The sequence below is a fragment of the Echinops telfairi genome, unplaced genomic scaffold (genome assembly GCF_000313985.2).
Source record: "Echinops telfairi isolate 266 unplaced genomic scaffold, ASM31398v2 ScPeMD7_3;HRSCAF=10, whole genome shotgun sequence".
Taxonomy (NCBI): Eukaryota; Metazoa; Chordata; class Mammalia; order Afrosoricida; family Tenrecidae; genus Echinops; species Echinops telfairi.
Window position 1 is genome coordinate 14,614,930 of NW_022103899.1, and position 26,943 is coordinate 14,641,872.

The 26,943-nt window shown below is 38.6% G+C and overlaps 1 protein-coding gene across 2 annotated transcripts in view; it reads left to right on the top strand.

Annotated features, from left to right (window-relative positions):
• COL3A1 (collagen type III alpha 1 chain) overlaps nucleotides 1-26,366 on the top strand; it is a 41,350-nt gene extending 14,984 nt beyond the window's left edge. For both annotated transcript variants that reach the window (XM_004701484.2, XM_045294703.1), the window contains exons 7-51: nucleotides 199-252; nucleotides 1,148-1,201; nucleotides 1,888-1,941; nucleotides 2,094-2,147; nucleotides 2,854-2,907; nucleotides 3,325-3,369; nucleotides 3,483-3,536; nucleotides 4,045-4,089; nucleotides 4,892-4,945; nucleotides 5,646-5,744; nucleotides 6,298-6,342; nucleotides 6,500-6,598; nucleotides 6,778-6,831; nucleotides 6,947-7,054; nucleotides 7,254-7,307; nucleotides 7,917-8,015; nucleotides 8,314-8,367; nucleotides 8,502-8,600; nucleotides 8,960-9,013; nucleotides 9,131-9,184; nucleotides 9,563-9,616; nucleotides 10,149-10,202; nucleotides 10,515-10,559; nucleotides 11,155-11,253; nucleotides 11,341-11,448; nucleotides 11,836-11,889; nucleotides 13,407-13,460; nucleotides 13,556-13,609; nucleotides 14,292-14,345; nucleotides 14,910-15,017; nucleotides 15,516-15,569; nucleotides 16,060-16,113; nucleotides 16,307-16,468; nucleotides 16,578-16,685; nucleotides 17,618-17,725; nucleotides 18,355-18,408; nucleotides 18,495-18,602; nucleotides 19,051-19,104; nucleotides 19,478-19,585; nucleotides 19,892-19,945; nucleotides 20,043-20,150; nucleotides 21,438-21,729; nucleotides 22,688-22,875; nucleotides 23,266-23,508; nucleotides 25,253-26,366. In XM_004701484.2, the coding sequence (XP_004701541.1) occupies nucleotides 199-252; nucleotides 1,148-1,201; nucleotides 1,888-1,941; nucleotides 2,094-2,147; nucleotides 2,854-2,907; nucleotides 3,325-3,369; nucleotides 3,483-3,536; nucleotides 4,045-4,089; nucleotides 4,892-4,945; nucleotides 5,646-5,744; nucleotides 6,298-6,342; nucleotides 6,500-6,598; nucleotides 6,778-6,831; nucleotides 6,947-7,054; nucleotides 7,254-7,307; nucleotides 7,917-8,015; nucleotides 8,314-8,367; nucleotides 8,502-8,600; nucleotides 8,960-9,013; nucleotides 9,131-9,184; nucleotides 9,563-9,616; nucleotides 10,149-10,202; nucleotides 10,515-10,559; nucleotides 11,155-11,253; nucleotides 11,341-11,448; nucleotides 11,836-11,889; nucleotides 13,407-13,460; nucleotides 13,556-13,609; nucleotides 14,292-14,345; nucleotides 14,910-15,017; nucleotides 15,516-15,569; nucleotides 16,060-16,113; nucleotides 16,307-16,468; nucleotides 16,578-16,685; nucleotides 17,618-17,725; nucleotides 18,355-18,408; nucleotides 18,495-18,602; nucleotides 19,051-19,104; nucleotides 19,478-19,585; nucleotides 19,892-19,945; nucleotides 20,043-20,150; nucleotides 21,438-21,729; nucleotides 22,688-22,875; nucleotides 23,266-23,508; nucleotides 25,253-25,399 (3,813 nt within the window). In that variant the 3' untranslated portion in view covers nucleotides 25,400-26,366. The remainder of the gene's footprint in view (nucleotides 1-198; nucleotides 253-1,147; nucleotides 1,202-1,887; nucleotides 1,942-2,093; nucleotides 2,148-2,853; nucleotides 2,908-3,324; nucleotides 3,370-3,482; nucleotides 3,537-4,044; nucleotides 4,090-4,891; nucleotides 4,946-5,645; nucleotides 5,745-6,297; nucleotides 6,343-6,499; nucleotides 6,599-6,777; nucleotides 6,832-6,946; nucleotides 7,055-7,253; nucleotides 7,308-7,916; nucleotides 8,016-8,313; nucleotides 8,368-8,501; nucleotides 8,601-8,959; nucleotides 9,014-9,130; nucleotides 9,185-9,562; nucleotides 9,617-10,148; nucleotides 10,203-10,514; nucleotides 10,560-11,154; nucleotides 11,254-11,340; nucleotides 11,449-11,835; nucleotides 11,890-13,406; nucleotides 13,461-13,555; nucleotides 13,610-14,291; nucleotides 14,346-14,909; nucleotides 15,018-15,515; nucleotides 15,570-16,059; nucleotides 16,114-16,306; nucleotides 16,469-16,577; nucleotides 16,686-17,617; nucleotides 17,726-18,354; nucleotides 18,409-18,494; nucleotides 18,603-19,050; nucleotides 19,105-19,477; nucleotides 19,586-19,891; nucleotides 19,946-20,042; nucleotides 20,151-21,437; nucleotides 21,730-22,687; nucleotides 22,876-23,265; nucleotides 23,509-25,252) is intronic.
• The last annotated feature ends 577 nt before the right edge of the window (nucleotides 26,367-26,943 follow it).

The following is a 26,943-nucleotide window of genomic DNA, read 5'->3' on the forward strand; positions in this document are numbered from 1 at the left end:
TTACTGCATGTAATATAATGGAAGGGAATGCATGAACTTAATTCTGACCTGGCAATACATAGTCCAATTTTTATAAACTGGAAGCAAATTATCTACATTAACAAATCCTGATTTCTCATCATCCTTAAGATGTAAATGAATAATATGAATAATGAATAATGTTGCTTTCAAAATATTTACCTATTTTCAATCCTTTAGGGTTCCCCAGGATACCAAGGTCCCCCTGGTGAAATGGGACAAGCTGGTCCTGCTGTAAGTAGTAATTTAATATATATTTAGTAAATTAAAATTCCTTTTAGGAACCAGCTTCAGTTTCTGGAATATATTCATTGATCCCTACCAAGTATAGATTAAATTTTAAAAAAGAAAATAGTCTTTTTTAAATAGTTGAATTAATGTCCAAAATTTCTCAACTCTTTTAATTATCTGAGAGACACCATTGAATTTCCTGGCTTATTAGCCATCAGAGAGTCTACTTCCCAATGTGGATACAGACCCTTTCTCTACTAAATATAAGTTTCATTTCTTCTAGCTACCCAGTTCATTCTTACATCTAGTTGTCTTACATAACATCTTTAAACATTTTGGAATAGTGCGATTTAATAGAGTGCTCCTGGTGGTGCTGTCCGGTATATGCTGGAAAGTCAGTGGCTCAAACTCAGCAGTCATTCCCAGGGAGACGTATGAGGCTATATGACCCCTGTAAAGTTTTGCAGGCTAGGAAATTCCATAGAGGGTCACTAAGAGTCAGAACCCAATATATGGTAGTGGGAATAAAGTTCTCCAGGTGAATATGCTCTGAAAGTAAGCAAACAAGGTGTAATTCATTTAATTCAATATTACAAAGTACTTGGAAAGGCATGTCATTAGTACATTTGGATTTATAAATACATAAAATATAGATACTTGATGATTTTAATATCTATTAAAATAAATTTAATAAATAGTACATTTTAGCTACAAGATAGGTATAATATCAACCAATTGTCAATTTCACGGTAACATTGAAAGTGTTTTCTAAAAGAAGATTCCTTCCAAGAATATACATAGTATATAGCAGTAAATTGATACAAAAAATGTTACAAGTACATTTGCTTTTATTTTGCTGTTTTAAGTTGCTGTTTTTAAATTATTTTCTCCTTTTTAGGGTCCTCCCGGACCTCCTGGTAGTGTTGGTCTACCTGGTCCTCCTGGAAAAGATGTAAGTTTTTAGGATTGAATGTAGATACAGGTGCCAAGTTGGCAAGGTGTGTACAAGTGCCAAGTAGTCAAGGGGTGGATTGAGATAGTTAAGGTTCATTATTCAGCTTGGAATATTCTAAATAACATTTACTATATGCCAGAATCTCGGGGGGGGGGGGCGGGCTTATTTTTAAAAATGTTTATGTCTTAACAACATTGTACCTTATATTAATCGGTGACTAGCTGTATGATAGTTGTAACTTTAGATACACCATTTATTAAATTCCACAGTAGTAGTAACCCCCAAATAACCTGCTTGATCTTCTCAAGATTTAGTTAGTGAATATATTGCTTAACTGAAGAAGAAGTAAGTTTCTCCCTTCTGCTCTCTGTAAAGAAGAAATGACTATCAGGACATTGTAAGCTCAAAAGTGTAAAAATCTTTAACATTATGTTATGGCACTGGGTTGAGGGATGGTCATGACATGTCAGTAAGGAGAGATAACTGTAATATTTTCCTTAATTTATACCAAGGTGGCCAAAGACCATTTACTAAGAAAGTTCTGTAACAATTCTACCTTTAGCTCAGCTATTTTGATTAGTCATCGAACAGAGGATAAAAATACAAAGACATTAGTTCCCTAATTGTCTGTAATGTGTTTTCTCATGCACAAGCACACATGGATTCTTTATTTTTCCACCTAGGGGGAATCTGGAAGACCCGGAAGATCTGGAGAGCGAGGATTGCCTGGGCCGCCAGTAAGTCTTGAGAATCCAACAAAGCAGTTGGAGCAATGCACAATTACCTTCGCTTGTAAAGTGTTATACAATTAAAAGTAAAAATCATTTTATTACTAGATTGTGATTCTGTTTGCAGCTTTATTAATAATATTTCTATTAATTATTTTTAGGGTATCAAAGGTCCTGCTGGCATGCCTGGCTTCCCCGGTGTAAAAGGACATAGAGTAAGTAGCATTTTTAAATTGTCTATAATCTGTCCCATTTGTCTGTCTTTCTTTAACTAACCAAGTTTATTGGAAAATTCAGTATGTCGTCTCCAAAATGGCTGGTTCTGACACCCAATTGTCTGTTACTCAGAAAAGTGTTGATGTCTTAATACCTTGAACTCATATTAATCTTTGAATAGGTGTGCAATATTTTCATAGAAAAATAAAAGTCTATCAACTTTATATTTTTAACAAACCAACTAGTTTTTCTACACAAAGTGATAGAGTATGGGAATCCTTCAAGAAGTATAATTTACCATTCTTATCACCACTATCTGAAAAAATAGAAATATTTTGTCAAGAATTCTCAGTGTTTATTGAATCTAGTTCCTATTTCTATGTTAAAACAAGTGGATTTAACCAACTGACCCAAAATATAGCATCTTAATAGACGTAAAACTGAGGTCTGATGTTTCTCACTGAATAAATCAAGGAACTTTTCTTTTGAGCTGAGTAATACTCTGCAATTAGTTCATATCTTTGTGCTATTAAAAAATGTCCAATGTCTTCAACCCATTGAAAACCATTTTACATTATGTAAGTCAATGTTTGAAAATTTGCTAGGGATAAAAACTACTAATGAAAGGTTCAATGTAATGGATGTAGAGCAATCTGGATCACTAACAAATGTTAATAAATTGTACTCCTTTCATGTGCTCCATAGGGCTTTGATGGGCGAAATGGAGAAAAGGGTGAAACTGGTGCTCCTGGATTAAAGGTAAATCACCAAAGAAGAATGTTTCCATACATTAGCTACATGAAAAATTGTATAGCTATGCCTAAGACTCGTGTTTTGGAGTTTAGCTTTTTTTCTGAGATTTACCTGAATTTATCCTGTGGATGATGAAAAATTATAATTAAGGTCTTATCTTAAAGTTTCCAGGAAAGTTAAATCAAAGTGCTCAGGTTAACTATTACAGAATATCCTAGTGTGGCTCCGTGAACACTTCTGTTTGGTTCTTAAGCTTTTAAAGTGCAGAAATGGAGATTCCTGATAAACTGCTAACCAGCATCTGATTTATTAAAATGTACCTTTTCCTTAGATCTTGTAACAATTTCTTCATAATATGCTGTACTTAAAGATCTATAAAATGGATTTGACTACACAGAATAATGGCATATCTCATTTCTCTAGGGTGAAAATGGTCTTCCTGGTGAAAATGGATCTCCTGGACCAATGGTAATGACCCTTCTTATCACTGACTTTTCAGTTTAGCTACTAACACTCCTCCTCACAGTCAATAGTTCTGACAGACTCTCCAGTAAACCCATCCTGTTCATTTTGCTCTGCAGGGTCCCAGAGGGAGTCCTGGTGAAAGGGGACGGCCTGGGCTTCCTGGAGCTGCTGTAAGTGTGCTACTGAGGGCATCCGATGACCACCCGCCCCCAGGGACAAATACGAGACTCCTCGCCAGAGTCCCAGGCTGTGAAAGTCACCAGACAGTGTTATTTCTATAACATCATGCTCAAAGTCACATTCATTAAATTTCTACTAGAACTACAGGGGAAAGAATATTTTATAATTCGTATCTCTACTTAGGGGCTTTAGTTTTTTTAATTTGTGTGTGATTGGAGCAATATGAATTTTAATCAATCCGATGGCCACAAGCCTTTTGAGTTAGCGCCAGGTATTCATGTGCAGTTCTTTGAAAGACAGACTCGAATCTTCACATAGACAAATGTTGCTGACTAGAGCAGAATTTTAATAGTTTGTCTATAAACATCTACAATTAGTAAGCAGATTTAAATGTGCTTCAGGGCATTTTGACTTAATTGAGTCAAAATTGTAGTCAGAATTTTAACTGTGACAAGTCATTCCAAATTAGGAAGATACTTGACAAACTTCTCTTTTTAGGGGTCTCGAGGCAATGACGGTGCTCGAGGTGGTGATGGTCAACCAGTAAGTAACATTCTATCAGCTGGGCTTTGCTCCAGGTGAATGAGAGATAGTGTATGCATTGTGGTGGTGGTGGTGGTGGTGGTGGTGGTGGTGGTGGTGGTGTGTGTGTGTGTGTGTGTCTATCAGTGTCTATGTTCGCCCTCTCTAGATACATAGCTATATTAATTTTGTTCTAGAACCATATCCAACAATGCCAACATATACCTGACTGCAATTGACACAGAACCCATAAACAAAATCTAGATCAGGTCTTCCTTAATAGACTCGACACATTGTTAGCATTTGTGTACTGCTCCCAGTGCCAGTTAATATCCGCTATTGGCTAAGACAATTAAATATTGATTGTGATACTCTGATAAAAATAATAATGTAATCATTATTTTAAAGAAGAGAGCACAACAGCCCAGATCACCTGGAAAAATTACAGAGTGAAAAAAAAACCACCAAGGAGAATTCTGATTTTCGAACTTTAGATTTCACTCTTCATTTCTCTGAACATTATGAGTCAGAATGGTCTTGACAGCAGTGAGTTTGGTTGAGTTGGTTGGTCATGTGAGAGAAAGGCATGGGAGTCTGCTTCTGAACTAGATTACAGACATGGAAACGCTATTGGACAGTTCCAATCTGTCCTATAGGTTGCTATGAGTCAAGATAAACTTACTGGCAATAGGTTTCCATATTCTGTATAATTAATTTGCAGAAATGTCTTCTATGGTTTTGTAAGGGTTTCCTTACTATTAATTAGTAGTGTTAGCTTTAATTTATTTGATTAAGACCTCTTACAATTGTATTTAACTTTTAGGGCCCCCCTGGTCCTCCAGGAACGGCGGGATTCCCTGGTTCCCCTGGTGCTAAGGTAAATATGCATTCCTAGAAGGATAGAAGCCCTAATGCTGCAGTGGTTAAAGTGCTTGCCCACTAACTGAAAGATCAGAAGTTCAAACCTAAAGCCCCTCGGTAGGAAAAAGAGGTGGCAATTGCTTCTGAAACCCTATAGAGTAGTTCTGCACTGTCCTGGTGGGTCACTATTAGTAGGGATTGGCTGAATAACAGTGAGCTTTGTGTTTGTGTGTGTCTGCAGGTTTATAGAAGAATATAAAATGTGTCTAGGAGACAGCAAAAGAATATTGAGTTGTTTCTTAAAAGCGATTTTGGTTACCAATTCAAAGAATATCTTTAATCTTAGAAAGCATGTTCCTGAGATTAAAGTGGCTTGTTACCCCAGCATTCAGCTCCCCAGATGGCACTTCCTGTCCCCTCTCTTTATCGTCTCTCTTCCTGGGAAGTGAAATGAACACAGTTATCACAAATGAAAGGGTTTTGAAAAGTTCACGGACAAATGGAATTAGAGGATAATGGAGTTTTCATGAACCTTTTTGGAAGCCTTTTGGTATTTGCCATTTTCTCTGTCTGCATGGTGAATAGTCCCTGCTTGGCGACAGAATTCAGTCATATAGGTTAGCCTTTGGGGGATAGGTTTAAGAAGACTTAAGAGTAAACTGGCTTAGTGATCTCAGTGGCAAAGGAAACTGACTTCTTAGGCCTTTATCTTTTAGGGTGAAGTTGGACCTGCTGGATCTCCTGGTTCGAATGGTTCCCCTGGACAACGAGGAGAACCTGGACCTCAGGGACATGCTGGTGCTCAAGGTCCTCCGGTAAGTAATACATGAAGCACTTGATAGGGAAAGTGGTTCTGAACTCATAAATGCATATGTTTCAATCGGTTGAAATTTTCTTTTTGAAAAAAAAATGGATTGGGAGTCTGCAATGGCTCTACTAGATGTGGTAAAGCCTGACTTACATAGTAAAAAAGCTCACATTTGAAGGTTACATACACATTTCTAGAATTTAATTCTTATATGGCACAGAGTGAAGTGGAAAATAGATAAATTATCTGATACTTTGGAGAATGTGCCTGAATTAAGACCCAGTTATAATAATTGAGGGAAGAAACAAGACCAAAACATTTCCTATTATTTAATTGCAGTATTTAATAACTTAGATGAAGTGTATGCTGCGCTTTACATATTTAGACCATGATAACTCTTCTTGCCAATATTTTTATGTGGTGTGCTATAGTTGAAAAAAACACCACCTACTTTCTATAAGGTATTGTATTCCCCAGTAAATTGATGTTCCCACGTTAAAGCAACTTCAAATCCAACTATCCTGTTAGTGCTCTCATCGACGTGCTCTCCTCCTCTCTAGGGCCCCCCTGGGACCAACGGGAGTCCTGGCGGTAAAGGGGAAATGGTAAGCTGCTCACACCCCGCAACCCTCACCCACATATGTCTTCTTGGCTCCTTTGGCACTTTATCTAGCGATAGATTTGTGATGTTTTAATTAAACAGTCAGAAAAGAAAGTTCAAGTTTGGCTTGTTCAACGTTAATGTTACTGGGTTATTTTTAGGGTCCTGCTGGCATTCCTGGGGCTCCAGGATTAATGGGAGCTCGAGGCCCTCCGGGACCAGCTGGTACTAACGGCATTCCTGGACTTCGGGGTGGTCCAGTAAGTAGCCTGTTTTTAATTTGTGGCCCAATAGATGGGGATTCATTCCTACATTACAAATAGAAAACACTATCATTTTTCTCCCATTCGGTTGCATGTAGTCGGATTTCACTCAGGGCTTCTACACGAAGCCTGTGGTCTAGCCTCCCTGTTCTAAAGCAAAATTTCCTTTCACTCAGGGCGAAGCGGGTAAAAATGGTGCCAAAGGAGAACCGGGACAACGTGGTGAACGGGTAAGTGTTTTCCTCCCCGACATGATTATCTCTTATAAGAAGGAAATAAAATTGGGAAGTAAATGTGTAAATTATGTAATCCAACTTTGTCCCCATTTCTTTGTCACCTGCTTAGGGTGAAGCTGGTTCTCCAGGTATTCCAGGGCCTAAGGGTGAAGATGGCAAAGACGGGTCTCCCGGAGAACCTGGTGCAAATGGACTCCCAGGAAATGTGGGAGAAAGGGTACGTCATTCTGGAGGCCCGAACAATACAAAGCACTATCATCCCCATAAGTGTTATCGTCAACCAAATGTCATTTGTCTTAAGGACCTAAACCCAATTATTGCTTTAAAGGAATCTATAACACATCAATGTTTACACTGCCAACCACGAACTACGGCAAGTGCTTTCGACTAAATGACTTGGCTTTCATTATTCCCAGGGTGCCCCTGGATTCCGAGGACCTGCTGGTGCCAATGGTCTTCCAGGAGAAAAGGTAGATAACTCCTTGTCTCTTCTCCAGAATGATACTCCTACAAGGGAGCATTTTTTCTATATTTCTCATGAATGAAAACTTTAATTTCTGAAAGAAATACATTCGGGTTTAGGAAAATAGAGCCCTGTGTAAAACAGATTCCCAGTCCTTGTTCGTTTCCTAGCTTTGTAATGAAAATAAGTCAATCTCTCAGGAGCCTTTAATTTATGTACCAACTGGGACACGTTGATCTTAGTATTATGCAGGCTAGTACAGAATATCTAAACAAAAATGTCTAAAGGCTCTTGGAAAACTCTAAAGTACTACACAAATATGATTGCATATCGTTAAAGATATTTGACTTTTTTATTTACAGCCATATATTATTAAACCCACTAATCATTGTGGGGTTTGTTTGTTTCACAAGACAGTTAAAATTCCTCATAGTCCTTTTAAGATTTGTCTAATGTGGTAATATAAGCTAATAGATAACTGTGATTTTATATGTAGCATTTCAGCTGCATAACCACATTTAAGGAGAAATTAATTTCTTTGCTTTGATATAAATATTGTCAATGCCCAGGTCATTCAAGGATATTTTAAGTATTTGGTTACTTATTTCTCCCCTAGGGTCCCGCTGGGGAACGTGGTGGTCCAGGCCCTGCGGGAGCCAGAGGAAGTCCTGGGGAACCCGGCCGGGACGGTCTCCCTGGAGGTCCAGGAATGAGGGTACAGTGACTCATGTTTCAGTTGACTCCATTCCTAGAGGAAGGCTAACAGTGAATAAAGAAGGATCAAAGATAACTGAAGTCAGATTGGGTTTTTGATAAGGCTCAAAACAAATCAAAAAATTATTTCAAGAAACTGTACCTTAGAATAGATGAAGGAAGAACAGAGCACTTGACCAAGACACTTGTAAACATTAACCCAAAAAAGTATGTGAAAATCTCAAAAACTCTTCCAATACATATATGCTTATTTCATGGAGACATAATATTAAATCAACTGACTGCCTTCTTCTACTCAGGGTATGCCCGGAAGTCCAGGAGGCCCAGGCAGTGATGGGAAACCAGGCCCTCCGGTAGGTACCTTTTGAAAAACCTCATGTCACAAACTCAATGTAACACAAAATACATATTGTGACCTCTGCCTGAATACATATTTTGATTCCTATCTTTTGCGAACTCGTACGAATGTTATTTCTTTTCGTATTAGGGAAGTCAAGGAGAAAGTGGTCGACCAGGTCCTCCTGGCCCCTCTGGTCCCCGAGGTCAGCCTGGTGTGATGGGTTTCCCAGGTCCTAAAGGAAACGATGTAAGTGTCTTTGCTCATGGCTTAAAATACATAATTATTGGAAAATGGCCTTTAAATTTACATCTGGGAATGTAGATATGCCCCAAATTTGATCTTCACTCAAGGAGCAGGAAAAATATATGAAAATCCAAATGCATGTGAGAAGAGGGCTAAAATATTTTTTCTCCCAGCTCTTCAACATTTACAGAGACCTAGCTCTCAAAACGGCCAGTCGTTGAAATCAAATTGATGGCAACTTGCGATAAGAACAGGCTCTAGGAGATAGTCTTTGGTTGTGGATTGTGAGTGTGAAGCAAGCAGTCCAAAGCAGTATTAGTGATTTACCCTTGGAACTTATTAACTATGGGACATTTCTGCAGGGTGCTCCTGGCAAGAATGGTGAACGGGGTGGCCCTGGAGGACCTGGACCTCAGGTACCTGACTCTCATCAATGTGTGTCTCGCCTTCTAATAGATGCACTAATCTTTAAGTATATAATTCTCTCTCTTATCTTTATGATTTCTGTTTCTCTAACTATTGTTTTCCTTTAGGGCCCTGCAGGAAAGAATGGCGAAACTGGACCTCAGGGGCCCCCAGGACCTACCGTACGTTTATTTATATAGATCGTGGGTGAATCGCTTCCCAGCTTTTTGTCTAAGATCAAGTGTAGATCATGAGTGAACATGAGTTGTCGTCAGGGGGAAGGGCAGACTTCAAGAATTACATTGTTTCAGACACTATTTCATTATCATTCCCCAAAGCAGTTTTGAAACACGCCTATTTAGGTAACTCATGAAATGCTCCCACTGATGTTTACCTCGTCCGTGCCTGTCTTGCACCTCGATCCCAGCCCATGTGGCCCCCTTCTTCATGCCATTACTTTTAAAATCAGCAATGAATTTTATGCTGCACGGAAGGCTGCATAGACTGGACATGAAAGAGTATTTCATAGTGGGTCATCTCCTTATATTTTCTTTACATAGGGAGCATCTGGCGACAAGGGAGAAGCAGGATCCCCGGGCCCACCTGGACTACAGGTAAGAACTTACTATTTGCATATGAATCAGGGACCTTGCGTTTATCAAGCAATTAAATCGTTCCTTTTGATTTCTTTATTTGTTGACTTAATGAAGTGTTCAAATGTGCTGTTCCACTCATGTATTGCCACTTTGTTTAAGCTTGATTTTTAAATTTGCCTTTTACCTTGAATGTAAATGGCAGGCAATATTTATTCCATGTTCATTTCAGAATTGTTGTATTGCTGTTATTTTTCTAGAGTACTAGTGAAACTCACACAATCCAACATTATGATATAAACTTCCAGTTCTAAATCCATCATTTCACATGCATTAATTCCACTTTTTTATGCAGCAATAGAAAGAACAGAATAATATGTGAAACGTTTGTGAGAGATGCTTATTGTATTTTTGACTTTGGTTTGGATTAGCATAAATATTCTACCTCTACAGAGGCCGTCTGCACCAATTTCTAAATAAGTTGTAGACACATGTTTACCTTGAAGAAGCAATGCTTGCCATGATGACACGGTGCCCCTGTGATTCTTTGTAGGGCTTGCCTGGTCCTGGAGGTCCTCCTGGAGAAAACGGAAAACCTGGTGAAGCCGTAAGTGGCCTGCCATTTTTCAAAACTCGGCAATAAGGAAAATGAGTAGCAATCATTTATGAAGTGTTAATGTTTGCATTTTCTCTTGCCATGGTATCAGAGTTTTATCATGCAGGGTTGAAATACCCACTTCCAAAATAATGGAAATATATTTAAATGGTAACTATCATATAGAGTTTCAATTTTACCACAAAATAAAATGCATTGAGAAAACGATATAGTTTCAACATTTTACTAGTTGTGTAATATGCACATGAATCAAATATGAATTTTGCTCATATTTTCATATCATGAATAACATCCATCTTTTAGGGTCCAAAGGGTGATGTAGGTGCACCTGGAACACCAGGAGGCAAGGTAAATGTCCTCTCATCTATTCTCTCGTCTCCTCAGAGCAGAACAGAGAACTTTATTAGTGATATAAACTTACTGCCACAAACTAACATTCACTTTAGAAAAGCAACATAGTGCAGTGTTTGGTGATTGGCCTTAGGGATCCCGAGACGAAGGCAGTTCATTGCATTTGCGTCCCCTAGAAAGGCCAGTTCCGTGATGTGAATGAACACCATAGGAGCGACTGTGGTCCTGAAATTATCGAAGGAAAACTCATGTCAGTGTACTAATTCTATCAAATAAAACTGGTTGGAGAGAAAAAGCTTTACTCTTGTGAATAGGATAATACTAAATAGTTCAAAGGTAGTTCAGACATGTGCAGGCAGACCAAATATGAATGAACAGTTACTTAATTGGGTTCATTCTTTTGAGTTGCTAGTTTCCAAAACATGGTTAAAATATTTTAATAACTGTACATATTTCCAAGCTGTTTAAAAATAAACATTGAGAATATAGTTACCCTCTTCAAAAGGACAGAGATTAAGGAACAATGGTTTTGCATCATTTATTTTCAGGGCCATACTTTTTCTAATTCAGATTTTACGTTTTCCTATGACAGGGTGATTCTGGTGCCCCTGGGGAACGTGGAGCTCCTGGACAACCAGGGACCCCAGGAGTTAGAGGTGGAGCTGGCCCCCCCGGTCCTGAAGGAGGAAAGGTAACTCCGCAAAATGCAATGTATCGAAATGTTAGAAAAGACGTGCCATTTCTTTCTTGTGAATGAATATTTCTCCTTTCATTTTAGGGTCCTGCCGGTCCTGCTGGGCCACCCGGTCCTGCTGGTTCTCCTGGGCTTCAAGGGATGCCTGGCGAGAGAGGAGGCCCTGGAGGTGCAGGCCCAAAGGGTGACAAGGTGCTGACTTGATTTCTCCTTATTGTATAACAGTCTTTATAGGTTTAAAAAAAAGCAATCCTAATAGGAAGTCATCAGATTTATTCAGAGTGATTATCAGACTGTGTAATAGACATCACAGTAAGTCTTAAAGGTTGTTACTATGGGCAGGTGTTAAATGTACAGGGTTATAATCTTAGAGCGATGGCAATTTTCTGGACTGCTAAGCAAATGCTGGGCATTTCAAGGCCATTGATTTACATGGGATAAAAGACCAGTGCTGTGCTCCCTTATAGATCACGCCTTAGGGAAAAACCTCTTCTAGGGAGTAGTTCTATTTTGTCACGTGGATTCACCGTGAGTCAAACTCCTCTCATATATCTTATTACACTGGATTGCCTTTTACAGGGTGAAACAGGCAGCTCGGGTATCGATGGCGCTCCAGGAAAAGATGGTCCAAGGGTGAGTTTTTGCACATCTGCACTGGTGATAAACAGGTCTTATCTTCAACTGTTTCTGTTCTCATTTAAATTCTTTCTGGTAAATTATATCACAGTTTACAACCCCTGGGCATTAAGAAGACCATATGTCTTGATGACCAAAGTGCAGGGTTTATATCTCTCCCAGCCTGGTAATTCTATAGTGACCCAAGAGTGGATTGTGAACCACAAGGTTAGAGGCTTAAATCCACTACTCACTTCTTGGAAGAAAGACGAGGCTCTCTGCTCCCACAAAGATTTACAGCCTCAGAAACCTGATCGAGGGCCACTAGGAGTCAGAACTGACTCTGGAAAATTATCAAAACAAGATAAAGGACCAAGCCATGAGGAGTCTCGGGATCCAAGAAGGTCGATTCTGCTCATTAAGAGACCTATTTTCATAGGTACAGTAATCTTGTGGTTCATCTATACCAGCGACTACTACTTAGTCATACAAGTCAGTGGACTATCTATGCGTGCACCAATTGTGTGAACCTAGAGGTGAGAGATGACCAGTCTCAAAACTATATATAATGCATGATTCCATTCATGTACTATTTATGAAACATATCATTTTATAAATGTAGAACACACTAGTGATTTTTAAGTTTTAAGATGAGAGAATTAGAGAGTGTTTTGTCTATAAACTTACACTACAAGAGAGTTTTTTGGTGATTGTATAGTTGTATATCTTGAGTGTAGTGGTGGTTTTATAATGCTACTCAACTGATAAAATTATATAGAGCTACATGCACACACACAAATATATGTATAACTCACAAAATATGAGTAAATGCTAGGATTATAATAAGGCCTAGTTCTTCATTTGGGTGGTTATAGAAGACAGCCATCATGGGTCTTCTGTTGCCATTTATTTAAAGTGTAATGTAAGTCTATAGCTATTTCAAAATAAGAGATAAAAGTAAAACAAAGCCACATTTCAATAAATTCTATTCTCCTTATCAAATGTCTTCTGGATATTATTATAATAGACAAATGTGATGAGTAAGCCATTTCATACCTACTATTCTGACTACAGTTGCCCTAGAGAAATTCATAAATGCTCCTGACAATTTAGACCAGTGATAAAAACAAAAAGATACCTAATACTTTATTTATGAATGCTAAGTAAAAATTAATATTGAAAAATCTTCATTTAACGATGATTTTATTGGATCATCAAAATATTTTTTGATCATCCAGGAGTAGAACAAAGCACTTTAATTTTCTTATCATGTCTTATATTACATCTTCTGTAATAGAGAGAAAAACGAATGGATCAGTAGATTGCCGCTGAGTCCTATTGTCTTTTAGGAGCATTCTCCTGGAATCCTATATTCTGTAGTATTTATAGTACAAGTAAAGAGTATGTCACCCAAGCTAAGAAATAAATCATATTTGAAATTAAGTGGATGAAAAGTAACCCTTTATAGACTTGATTAATATGAAAAATGATACTTTGTCTTCAAAAATTAAAAATATTTTTCTTTTTTTTTTCAGGGCCCAGTTGGTCCCATTGGCCCCCCTGGTCCCCCCGGGCAGAATGGAGATAAGGTGATGCTTGCCATTATACAGAAATGAAAATAAAATATGATGCTTCTGGATGCCAGACAGTGGCTACATCAGTTATTCTCTTGCTCTCTTTTCAGGGTGAAGGTGGTGCCCCTGGACTTCCAGGTCCAACCGGCCCTCGCGGTGGCCCTGTAAGTGCAAAGACAGTTTCAACCTATGCTTACTCCTCTTCTAGCAGCAACTACAGTACTCTGGGTTCTCTCTTTAGCATTTCTTACTCCAGAGCCCTAATCCTCCGTTGGAGGTACTGTCTTTAGGAACCTTATGACATGCAAGGAAAGGTTATATTTCTTTTATATAATATTCACTAAAGAGTAGTTTAAGTCAGACTTTCCTATAGAAGTCTTGAAAAATAAAATTTGCATAAACAACATGCATCTGCAAGTAACTCTTTCTTTAACGCCTAGGATCTATGCCTGTGGTGTCTTCTAGATTTAAATCTCTCTCTATCTTTAGGGTCTTGAGACTTACGTCAGACATATAGTTAATATTGTTTTAATGAATCAATTATTTCTCAATGAGCTCGTTTTCAAGATTTGAAAAATACTGGCATATTTAGTAGTGACATGTCATTAAGTGTCTTAACCCTTTACAATGCTCACTCTACTTTTCTTGTCATTGAGATCATAGTGAGAGGCAGACAGACTAAATTGTTTTGGTGTTTTTTACTCCAGATTTTGTGGTCAGACGGAAACATGTTATTAAGTCAAACGATCATCCCCAAGAGTTAGCTTTGCACATGCACTAACTGAAGAAAAGGGTACTATGATAAATGTGTACATGCTGTGACTTAACAGAATATGTTCCCTGTAGGGTGAGAGAGGTGAACATGGGCCTCCAGGACCTGCTGGCTTCCCTGGTGCTCCTGTAAGTATGCTGCGCAGCCCAGAATGATCATCTTGCCAGAGAGAGAGATGTATTCTAGACTCTCCCTGAGTCTAGCCACTCATTCCCTGTGGAATTATTTTATTTCTTTACCTTGATTCTCCCTCTTTACAAAATGAGGGTTAAAATGCCTGCCCTGTTTTTCTGCCTAGGTAATGAGTCTGAGACAGCACCGTGAGGTTCTGTAGTTATAAAATGATAGCTTAATTAAAATGTGCTCCAAGTCATGTTCTTAAAGAAAGCTGTCCGTACCAACCCCAGCGAGCACAGTACTGGCCCTCATGGAGGTCACCTTCAGTCCGAATGAACTGCTTCTCCACCTCATTTGCTTTTGTTTGTTTCAAATATACAAACGCTGCAGAAACCGTCTTATTAATCCCCCTTTATCGTGGGAATATTTTGGTGACCTCTATCTCCCCATGTCTTCAGAGTCTGCCTTTCCCATGTGGCTTCACTGTCTGTGCATAGGAAACAAACGTTCTGTATTGTGCAGAAAAAGAGCAAGCCGGGCGTCAGCTTACAGGCTCTTGCTCTTTCCGCGTGCAGGGGCAGAACGGCGAGCCTGGTTCTAAGGGAGAAAGAGGTGCTCCTGGTGAAAAAGGAGAAGGAGGCCCCCCTGGACTCGCAGGACCCCCTGGAGGTTCCGGGCCTGCCGTAAGTACCGTCTGTCTGTCGTCCCTCAAAGGGGAAGCACTTACGTTCACCGGTGACGTGATCATCCTAATTGTACTTGCCAGAAGCCATCTTCATAAGAACATGTCTGGGTTTCTGTCTTCATCCTAGTTGACTAGACATAAACTTATTCCCGTTATTTTAGCAAATCCTTGAAATTAATTTGTCAAAGGCTTAAAGATGGTTCAAAAATTTTTGTGGACAGTGTAAGATAAGACAAAATAATGATTTATAAATTATCAATGTTTCATGAGGGAGGGGGAAGCGGGGAGGGAGCGGGGAAAAATGAGGACCTGATGCTGGGGGCTTAAGTGGAGAGCAAATGTTTTGAGAAGGATGAGGGCAACGAATGTACAAATGTGCTTTACACAATTGATGTGTGTATGGATTGTGATAGAGATGTATGAGCCCCCAATAAAATGATTTTTAACAAGTCTTGTGATAATTACAGAAAAAAATGTCCCCTTATATCCCATATAGGGTCCACCTGGCCCTCAAGGTAGCAAAGGGGAACGTGGTAGTCCTGGTGGTCCTGTAAGTATTGATTCTCTTAAACTATTATTGACAATTCCTGATAAACCTCTGTGTAAAACTCTTTTAAATGCATTTAAAGGCCTAAAAACCATATAAAATTCCAAGTACTCTCTGATATATGAGATATATATAAATTCTAAAGGGGCGGTAAAAACACAACCTACCCCAAAGAGGAATCACAGGATCCCTGGTGGCGTCGTAGTGGCAAGATCAGTAGTTTGAAACCACCGGAAGAAAGACAGGGCTTTATAGTCCTGAAAATAGTTACAGTTTCAAAAACTGAAGGGGGCAGTTCCACCTGTCTTATAGGATCTCTATGCGCTGGCATCGGCTCGGCACTGAGTTAGGGTTTGGAGTTTGGGAGGTAGAATCAGATCCTACCATATATCGTATATTTGACTGAGTGGATAGTTTGGCTTTTTTTTAATGACTAGTGGAGAATTTGAACAAGTTAACTTTTGAAATTCAAAGAAGTGTTTTCATTTTTCAGGGTGCTGCGGGCTTCCCTGGTGCTCGTGGTCCTCCCGGGCCTGCTGGTAATAGTGTAAGTGCCATTTCACTTTGGATAATATAGTTCAGAAATGGTATTCCTCTGTGGATAGCATGAGAAAGTTGCACATTGATAACTATCTCTTCAATAAAGTCCTTAAAAATTATTTGAAAGTAGGTAAAAAAAGAAAAGAAAAAGTTCCATTTCTCTTAAGAAAATAACTAAAATGTCAATCTATTATTTGTAGGGTAATCCAGGTCCTCCTGGCAACAGTGGTGCTCCAGGCAAGGATGGCCCCCCAGGTCCCCCTGGTAGCAATGGTTCTCCTGGTAATCCCGGAATATCTGGACCAAAAGGTGATGCTGGCCCACCAGGTGAGAAAGGACAACCTGGCAACACAGGTCCTCCGGTGAGCAGTTTTATTACTCTATTGATTGATGACATTTATGCTACAATTTCTATAGAGAAAAATACAGTCATGTAAAGAAGAACCAAGACATTATTATCTGTCACTCTAGGGAACGCCAGGTCCAAGTGGACTTACAGGGATTGCCGGAGCACGGGGTCTTGCAGGGCCACCAGGCATGCCAGGTGGTAGGGGAAGTCCTGGCCCACAAGGTATCAAGGTGAGTACAGCCATTTCCACTGGGTTCTTGAGCCCTTTAGTGCCTTCAGAGATCATTTAACAACGAACAAGTTATCCTGTTGTATATACAAATTATACAAAGGGTGACCTTTTTCATCAATAGTTTCGTTTTCTCTGAACATGAAAACCATGTTCATCTTAGTCTTGAAAAGAACATAAATAAATATATTATAGAAAAAACATCTTGCTATCTCAAAAACCACCATTAGGTAAATTGTGAGCATTCTCCAGTTTGTTAACTGCCTGTGTCAAAGGAGAAAAATTATTGTAACTTATTGAACTATAAGTGTCTCTAATGGAATCCACTTACCCATCAACTCAGGTCATTTTGCGTCCTTGATTTTCTTTCCTGGTTGTTACTAAATAACAGTGATTAGCATCTTCAATATCCACTTGACAAGTGAGGTAACAAAATTCCATTTCTACTAGGGCTGTCACTTTGACACTTTGTTTCAACAAAATATCAGATATTTTAATGAATAAAATTTACCATTCTAAACTATTCAATTCATATGAACATGCTTAATAAATGGGTGTTCTTGTTCCAGGAAACCTAATCCTGAGACACCATAAGCCTATAGCACAGTGAAAGCGCGTCATGGTTGCATTTCTTATTTCTCTGATTATAAATGTCGACATATACATCTCATATTAGACTGTATTTTACATATGATAGTCAATGTAATTACCCAAATTTTTGGTGTTTAAAATCACTGGACAAGTGGAAAATACAAGAAGTTTCTTCTCAAAGGCGTGCCTCCAGTAACGGAAAAAGTTTTAGGAACAAATTCATTGCAAGTTGAAGAAAACAAGATCCCCACCCCCCTCAGGAACTAAAGCTATCTGATAATAACATATATATTCCATTCTTAAATTAAAACAAAATATACCTTATTCCTTTCTCATGCACAGGGTGAAAATGGGAAACCAGGGCCTAGTGGTCAAAACGGAGAGCGTGGTCCGCCTGGCCCCCAGGGCCTTCCTGGACTGGCTGGTACATCGGGTGAACCTGGAAGAGATGTAAGTCCCAATTGTCAAGAATTGTCCACCCCGATTAATAGAATTCTGTCAGTAACTGAAGCAAAGGTTAACTAGGATATTGATTTCTAAGATGGTGGATATTGCCACATGCCAAAATTATCCTTTCTTTGCTATTAACAGATATTCTTTCAATCACACCTCAGAAGAGTCTTTACTTTTATAGTCAGAACTATTTACTGAATGAGTGACCATTAGCAGAAAATAACATGATCACTAGCTAATTAAGGAAACAAATTGTCATCAAGAGTCCCAATTTATGACATTTGTGTGAGAATATTCTGAATATTGATTCCCCCATCCCAAACATCAATGATAGATTCCTGTCGTGCACATAGATCACTGTTTTACATTTTTGTTACTTATCCCCCATGCCCACCACGGAGCCCCTCCAGGTCAGGCCTTGTTTTCTTATTCATGCTCTCTTCTTCTATTTCTGCCATGTCTCACGTTTATACAGCATGTAGAGTTAGATGCTTTGACCTTTGTCTCTGTACTAGCTAAGAATAGTCACTCTCAAGGATCAGTTTTTATCCCCTCAAGGACAGTATCACCTTCATCAACAAGGCATGCTTCAAAGAGTTTGACTTCCTTTTCTCATTCTTTATCAGGGAAACCCTGGATCAGATGGTCTTCCAGGTCGAGACGGATCTCCTGGTTCCAAGGTATAACAGCACATGTACCTTAGATTTGTAGAATGAAATGAATCCTGCTTATCAAACTTATCTTCCATCTGTGAATTTGCCTACAGGGTGATCGTGGTGAAAATGGTTCTCCTGGTGTCCCTGGTTCTCCTGGCCATCCAGGCCCACCTGGTCCCGTTGGTCCAGCTGGAAAGAGTGGTGATAGAGGAGAGAATGTGAGTTCTAAGAGATGTCACTTCTCTTGTCTATTTTCTTAGTAAAAAGTTAGATAGAATGTCAGTTATGCTTACCAAAAGAGCTGCTATCATTTGTTGTGTAGTTTTTATACTTGTCATGGCTTAGGTAGCTGTGACAAGGAAGAACATATCAGAAGCTTCTGGCTGTAGTATTTTAAGAGTCAGTTACTAAAATCTGAAACGGTTTTAATCATACCAAGTTTCTATTCAAAGGGTCCTGGCAAGGCTGAATAAGAGAACTTCAGCGAGTTTGTCTCTTCAGACCTCAGGGAAACCCCTGTAAAGGAGAAACTAGTTTTAACTTCCAAAAGGAATTTACATATTATTATGCATGACAACAAAAGATTCCGTTTATAAACAAAATGTTCATCAATCAATGAGCACCTCTGTGTGAGTGTGTGATTGTGAAAACTTGTTTTGTTTCTAGGGTCCTGCTGGTCCAGCCGGTGCTCCAGGTCCTGCTGGTGCCCGTGGCCCCGCTGTGAGTATTTGTTTCCGCTTTTTAAACCCATCGTAAAGGGTACGGAGTCTGTAATTCTCGGGCATGTTCATAAAAGGGAGATGATAAACTACATAAGTATGGAACAGAATCTAAACTTGACTTGACCATACAGAAACTTGCTCAGGGTCTAAAATCTATTTGGACAAGCCTTTCAACAATTACTGTGTCTCATGCCCTCACTCGTCACAAAGCAAACAGCTACAAAGCAGTACTGTGCCACGTGTACAGTATCTACTGATGTGGCTTTCTAGTCAACAGAACGTTAAAAGGTGGACATGATTTTTACAGATTCCATGTTACTTTTCCTATGTGTACGTATGTGTATGACACATGTTTAAATGTTCCTCTAAAGGGTCCTCAGGGTCCACGTGGGGACAAAGGGGAAGCAGGTGAACGTGGCTCCAATGGCATCAAAGGTCACCGAGGATTTCCTGGCAATCCAGGGGCCCCAGGATCTCCGGTAGGTACTTCCGTTTGGTGTGCATTGTGAGCAATGTGTTAGAGAAATGGTGCTGTAGTCATTTGTGTGTTCCAGAGCTTGGAGAGCAGTTTCCCATTTCTCAAAGCATGTGCCAGAAAAGACGAGCAATGGAGAAAGGGCTTTTGTGAAAGAACAGTCAGACCCAATTGGGGGGGGGGGGGGTCGTAGGAAAGAGGAAACCATTTTCCACTGTGATTCCCATGTCTATTGACTTATCTTGAGTGTATAGTTTCCTAAACTTAAAAAAAAAGTTGTTTCTCATATTTACCATTCCTTCCCTTCCAGGGTCCTGCTGGCCATCAAGGTGCAATTGGTAGTCCCGGACCTGCAGGCCCCCGGGTAAGTCCCAGAGAAGGGAACAGAAACATCTAGACTTTACACATGTTTGCCCTGTGTGAAGACATGCTAGCATTGTGACATCACAATATTTTCCTAGGGACCCACGGGACCCAGTGGGGCTCCTGGCAAAGACGGAACAAGTGGACATCCAGGTCCTATTGGACCACCAGGACCTCGGGGTAACAGAGGTGAAAGAGGATCAGAGGTAAGCTATCCCTTAAATATGTGTATTTAATTTGCTAGGATTTCCAAATGTGCAAAGATGCTATTCAGTATTTTAAAAATTGAGAGAGTGAGTTCCACAGAATACAATCACCTGATTTGATGTAGCAAATGACCACTGACACATTGGGACTTTCTCTATTGCACTGTGACAATAGGCAGAAATAGATCTATAAATATAACTGTAAATACTAACTAATATAGTTTTTAAAAGCTATTTATATATGCATATATATAACTTAATTTAACATAACAGTTGGCACTAACATATATTTAGTTTTTAAAAACTTTTTATTTGCACTAACAGTTATATTACATTAAATTAGAGGAGTAATTTCCCAATTAACTAAATGAACTATACCAACATTGATCTCACAAATGCTGGAATCAGAATTGTGATGCTCTGCATTTATTTAGTATATTTTACCTCTCAAACTCAACTCACTGCCATTGTGTCAATTTTAACTCATAGTGACCTTATAGGACAAAGTAGAACTACTCCTTTGGGCTTCAAGACTTTAAGTCTTTACAGGAGTAGACAGCTTCATTTCCCCACCTTACGTCTGCGGGTGGGTTTGAACCACTGTCTTGGTGGTTAGCAGGTCAATGTGGTCCTACCTCACTGTGCCACTGTTCAAACACCCATGATTCCTATGAAGGTACTGAGGCTATCACCCCGAGCCCATCCCTATCTCCCCCTGTGGCGTAGGTGAAAGAAAAACTGGCGACTCCAGTAACACATGAGGCAACTAAAACACAAGTGAACAGATCAAAAATGCAAAGGGAGAACCAGGCTCATGAATTGTTTGTTCACATCTTTGATGCAAAAAGAACACATGATAGAACAGCAGTTCTCAACCTGTGGGTCGTGACCCCTTTGGGGGTCCAATGACCCTTTCCCAGGGGTCATCTGATTCATCACAGTAGCAAAATAACAGTTATGAAGTAGCAACGAAAATAATTGTATGGTTGGGGGTCACCACCACATGAGGAACTGTGTGAAGGGGTTGCAGCATTAAGAAGGTGGAGAACCACTGGGCTGGAATAAAAATTGTGGTCTAACATCTCTAATTCTTATGCAGCACATTACTATTAATTTCATGGTAATTAGTTGTAGTAGTTGAAAACTGATTACTATGTGATCACATAAAAACTCAAACGAAATAATTTCACACAACATTTGTAATTCATTTTCTTGGGATAATAAGATTTTCTTCTTGGGGAGACAAAGTAAGTGCTCCTCAGTGATGCATGTTCCTCTTCATCCAAGGGCTCCCCAGGCCACCCTGGACAACCCGGCCCTCCCGGACCCCCTGGGGCCCCTGGTCCATGCTGTGGTGGCAGCGCGGCCCTCTCTGTTGGTGGATCAGAGAAGGCTGGCGGCTTTGGCACCTATTATGGAGATGATCCAATGGATTTCAAAGTCTACACCGAAGAGATTATGTCTTCACTGAAATCCGTGAACGGGCAAATAGAAAACCTCATTAGCCCAGACGGCTCTCGTAAAAACCCGGCTCGGAACTGCAGAGACCTGAACTTCTGTCATCCTGAGCTGAAGAGTGGTAGGTTGAGGCAGAGAGCTGCTTGTAGTATAAACCGGGGAGGAGAGGACTTTTACTGTGAGTGGAAAATATTCTAGAGCAGATACAATACCTAAAATTTTCATTGAATCGACACTACTTGATATCATAAGGCAAAGCCAGGTTTGCAGGCAAACAAAATATAACATAGCTAATAAGTACTACAAATATGGAAGAATTTCAAGGTAATTTTGTTCTAATGTTAACACAACTCAGTTGGTATGCCTGTGAAGATCATCACAAAGATGTAGGACTGATAAAGCAACCTATATGCTCAAATGTTCTAAGGATTACATACAGGTAATTTAAACTAAACATAATGCCCAATGCAAATTTTGATCTAAAATATATTTCTTTCAAAATAAAAATAATAATTTTAAAATTTCAGAATATTGTATAGCATTATGTAGAATAGTGTAACCATCTAGAGGTTTTCAAACAGTTGCTTAATTCTATCTGAAAGGTAAAATTATTTCAAAATTTAAAATGCCTTCCCAGGGAGCATTGGACGTAAGTTCTACAAGTTGAAATTAGGAACATCATTAAATATAAAAACTGTATAGTAGGCTTTTGAAATAAATATGAACTAGACACCTCATGTACATTAAGTACATATTTGATTTTAATTTAAAAATTTCAAAGCAAATATAATATACCACTCAAAATATTTTGACTTAATATATTATTAATTGTTCAAAGGCAAAATGTTATTTTTATTTTTATGCTTTCTAATTATTATAGCGAGTGTTTTTATTTTACCAATTTGATCTAAAGCCATTCCTGTATAGTGACATAATACAATATACACATATATAAATGCAAGTTGTATTAGCAGTCAACTTAGTGAATGCCTTAGCACCTATACAAAGTTATTCTGATCTAAATTTTATTACCAGATTTGATAACTAAGACCCATTTTCCATTTTTTGTGACAATTCAGGAGAATATTGGATTGATCCTAACCAAGGCTGCAAGTTGGATGCGATCAAAGTGTTCTGTAATATGGAAACTGGGGAAACATGCATACACGCCAGTCCTTCGAAAATTCCAAGTAAGAACTGGTGGACAGATTCTGGTGCTGAGAAGAAATACATTTGGTTTGGAGAGTCTATGAGTGGTGGTTTTCAGGTGAGAAACAACATACCATTTATACTACCTCATTCTGACTTACTTTTGTTTACTCCTACTACTTGTTCATCAAAAACCCAACTTAATAAATAGAAGAGCCATATAATTATATATAAAAGTATAGGTGTCTATACTTTAACAACTTGCCTGTTGTTGAGAGCTGAGCTAGATGACTTATACTTTGTTTTCAAACAACATTTTTTCAATTCTCAAAGCCTATCTACTCTTATATGATACCGTATACATGCAATTAAAATATATCTGTATAAAATTTTCATGTATAATGTTTATGGGAAATCTATATTCCAATGGCCATGCCAATAGCTCATGAATGCCTACATGCAGGTACAACTAAAATGTTTGACCAGTTTTCTGTGTTCCCTGTCACAGTTCAGCTATGGCAATCCTGAACTCCCTGAAGATATACTGGACGTCCAGCTTTCATTCCTCCGACTTCTCTCCAGCCGGGCCTCCCAGAACATCACATATCACTGCAAGAATAGCATCGCTTACATGGACCATGCCAGTGGGAACGTAAAGAAAGCCCTGAAGCTCATGGGGTCTAATGAGGGTGAATTTAAGGCTGAAGGAAATAGCAAATTCACCTACACAGTTCTGGAGGATGGTTGTACTGTAAGTAGCAACATTTATGTAAACTTAGTTCATAGTGAGCTCAGCATTTGTATGCTCATCACAATAAGTATTTTGAAAAGAAATAGAAATAAAAGGGGGGCACTACAGATGGCATTTGGCATGAGCGATATAAAACCAATGTTGGGAATGTTAAGTATCACAAGGACTGAACAATAGAGCTTCCACATTGGTGACTCACAAATGTTTTATGATTCTGTGAGAGCTATGTATGCTGTTTAGGAGAAAATCAAACAAATATGAATAAAAATTCCAACCAAGTTTTCTAGGGCTAAGAACCCCCTCCAACATTATGAGTAAAATTAGTCAATCATAGCAGGAAAAATATTTCATGAGACCACTTCACTAAAAGTAAAAGAAAAATCAAGATAAAGTTTTTCCTAGAAAAAGCAATAAATGTTAATGGTGACCCAGACTGGGTGGAAAGGGAGGACGGAGGAAACAATAGGCTAGAGTAGAGGTCAAGAGACTTTGAGACAGAAGAGCCGATCCTGTTCCTCACAGCAATTTAAAAATTACTAGAGAGCCACCAATATATTTTTACCAACTTATGAAATCCCATTAATAATACCCATTTAAATTTTTCAATTTTACTTCAGAGCCATATGAATGTACGGTAAGAACTGCATATGGTTTTAGAGACACCGTTTGGTGACTCCTGGCTAGAAGGTAGACAGGTGTTATCTCTGATGAAGAGACAATGAAATCTTACAGGAGGGAGAATTTTTTTAAAAGGAAGGAGTGTTGGTCTGGAGGAAAAAATAAAGCAAAACCAAAAAACCTCCAAACCATCTGTAGAACCCGTAGATGTCTTTGAGGACCAGACTATTGAATATTGCTCTTTTCTGAGGATTAAGTATTACTCTGTACTATCGTGTGCTCCACATGAGAACTTTGAAAATGTAGAAGACATAAGTATGAGTGAATAAGCAATACTTTTGATTTTTATTGGGTTCTTAATCTTTGATTATGATTACTCAACATAGCATTCTACTGAAATCATACGGATAGCGTTTCTGACTGAATATCTCTCCCTCACCTATCAGGACATGCTTCCAAATGAGAACCAGTTGATATGAAAGCAATTTAAATTTATAATAGATATTGTCTTAAATAATCTGAATGGACTCCATCTAAAATTTGATATAAAATTTTTAAGTAAATCAAAATTTCAAATTAATTAACATTTAGTTTTAGAGATTAAATTCATATCTATCATCTGTTATTTATGTCCATAAGACAAACACATCTAATATTTGAAATGCCATTGTGAGGGAACAATTTACTCCTTAGTAAACTGACTCTATTCTCAGTAATAATGAGCAAATTTAAAAATTTCAAAAATGGCCTACCCTATGTTGATTACCCTGCTGATTAAATATGCCACATAGTCTTTTAATTAAAAACATGGTTTACCATCTCGAAAGGCTCTACAGCCTTCAATTCCTGAATGGAAGATATCCAAAGCTCCTGTCCTTGAGTGCATTCCACTCATCATGAGCCTGCATAGCGTTTCCAAGGCTGTACATTTTCACTTTGCAGATGGCCTCCTCTTCTGTGTGTGGAGAAATGGGTGGATTTGAACTGCTGACCTTACAAGATAGACATGGCAAACTGGCAACTTCCCTAAAGCAGCATTTAAAAAACAAAAAAACTTGCATTGTCAGTGAAACTGTCTAAACAATTGTAATGAAATTATCACTTACATTGTTTGCTCTTTTTACAGAAACACACTGGGGAATGGGGCAAGACAGTCTTCGAATATCGAACACGCAAGGCTATGAGACTACCGATTATAGACATTGCACCCTATGATATTGGTGGCCCTGATCAAGAGTTCGGTGCGGACGTTGGCCCTGTTTGCTTTTTATAACTAAACTCTCTCTGAAAACCCAGCAAAAAGTTTCACACGCCATGTGTTCCTCTTGTTCTAATCTTGTCAACCAGTACAAGTGACCAACTAAATTCCAGTTATTTATTTCCAAATTTTGGGGAAAAATTATAATTTGAGAAATAATGATATTTTTTTGCTGTTCCATCAACTACAATTCAAATGTGTGTTTTTTTCTATTTTTTTACCAACTCCCATTTCAAAATGTCTCAATGGTGCTATAATAAATAAACTTCAACACTCTTACAATAACACTGTGTTACATTATTTGCATCCTAGCCCACCTGCAGAGCAATGACTACACTCACCGTAAAAACATGACCATTCTTTTTGACCAGTCAAGCACGAAATTAGAAAAAAACCTCCCTGTTTCAACTACCTCAACCTGATCAGAAGCACAGATGAATTCTGAGTCCTGAAGAAGAAGAAAAAATTATACAAGTTGGTGAAACTTATGAATTTCGTTGACTTGTTCCCTAAAATATTGGTAGGAAAAAAAGTTAGAGGTAATGCAAGGATCTAAATACATATTTGAAAGTCGCGGTGATTTTAATCTTGGGCATCAAATGCTTTTCACGGTGCTTCTCCCTTTCCTGTCGATTGCTCGATAAGATTACCAATATTTGGGAAAACTTTAAAGACACATGTTATGGTGCTATGTAATGTACTTTATCTTTTAAAACTCAAGGTTTGAATTGTTGACTTCAACTCAAAAAAAGGTGCACACATCTGTTCAGGTCTCCTGTCAAAAAGATTGATTTGCATATCACTTCAGGATCCTCTCCCTTCATTTTGCAAAAGTCAGCAACAACAACAACAAAACAAATTACAGGGCTGCCTTTGTCACAAAAACATGGAGAATGTGCTGACATTTAACTTTGTAAGCTTGTATGTGGTTGTTGATCTTTTTTTCGTACAGACACCCATAATAAAATATCATAATAAAATACTTCTGCTTTTTGTGACTTTTCATACATTTTAAAAATGCGTGTCTTTGCTCAAGTATGCTAGCAGTGTCCTTGAAGATCACATTGGATTCTAATTTTTGAGCTTTATAATCATGGCTGTAGGGGTCATAACCTGTGTTCAGTCAGATAATACTCAGTAGAGAATCCTGAAGATCTTTAGGTATTTAATGGAGTCCTTAGTGTCAGACTGGACCCTGGGAGCTTTCTTTTGGAAAGGAGCAGCCCAAGAAAATGGTAACATAATAAGTTAGGGTTTCCTCTAAAGGGTGGTTTCAGGGAAGCAGAGACTGGTAATTTAGCGTGAAACCAGCTGGGTCTGTCAAGACAAGTCAGGTTGACTTTAATAAGTTAAAATTGAGTGTCCATCACCACACATGAGCTCACTCCCACCATCAACCTCATAATCATTGCATTGCTATACATAAAAAGTAGTATGGTCGTGTGCACTTGACTTTATAACTCATTCACTCCATATATGGTTAATAAAATAACGAATAAAAAATCTTATCAATCAAATATCAAAACAGTCTGCTTTGCCTCCATCCTAGCAGACACCAG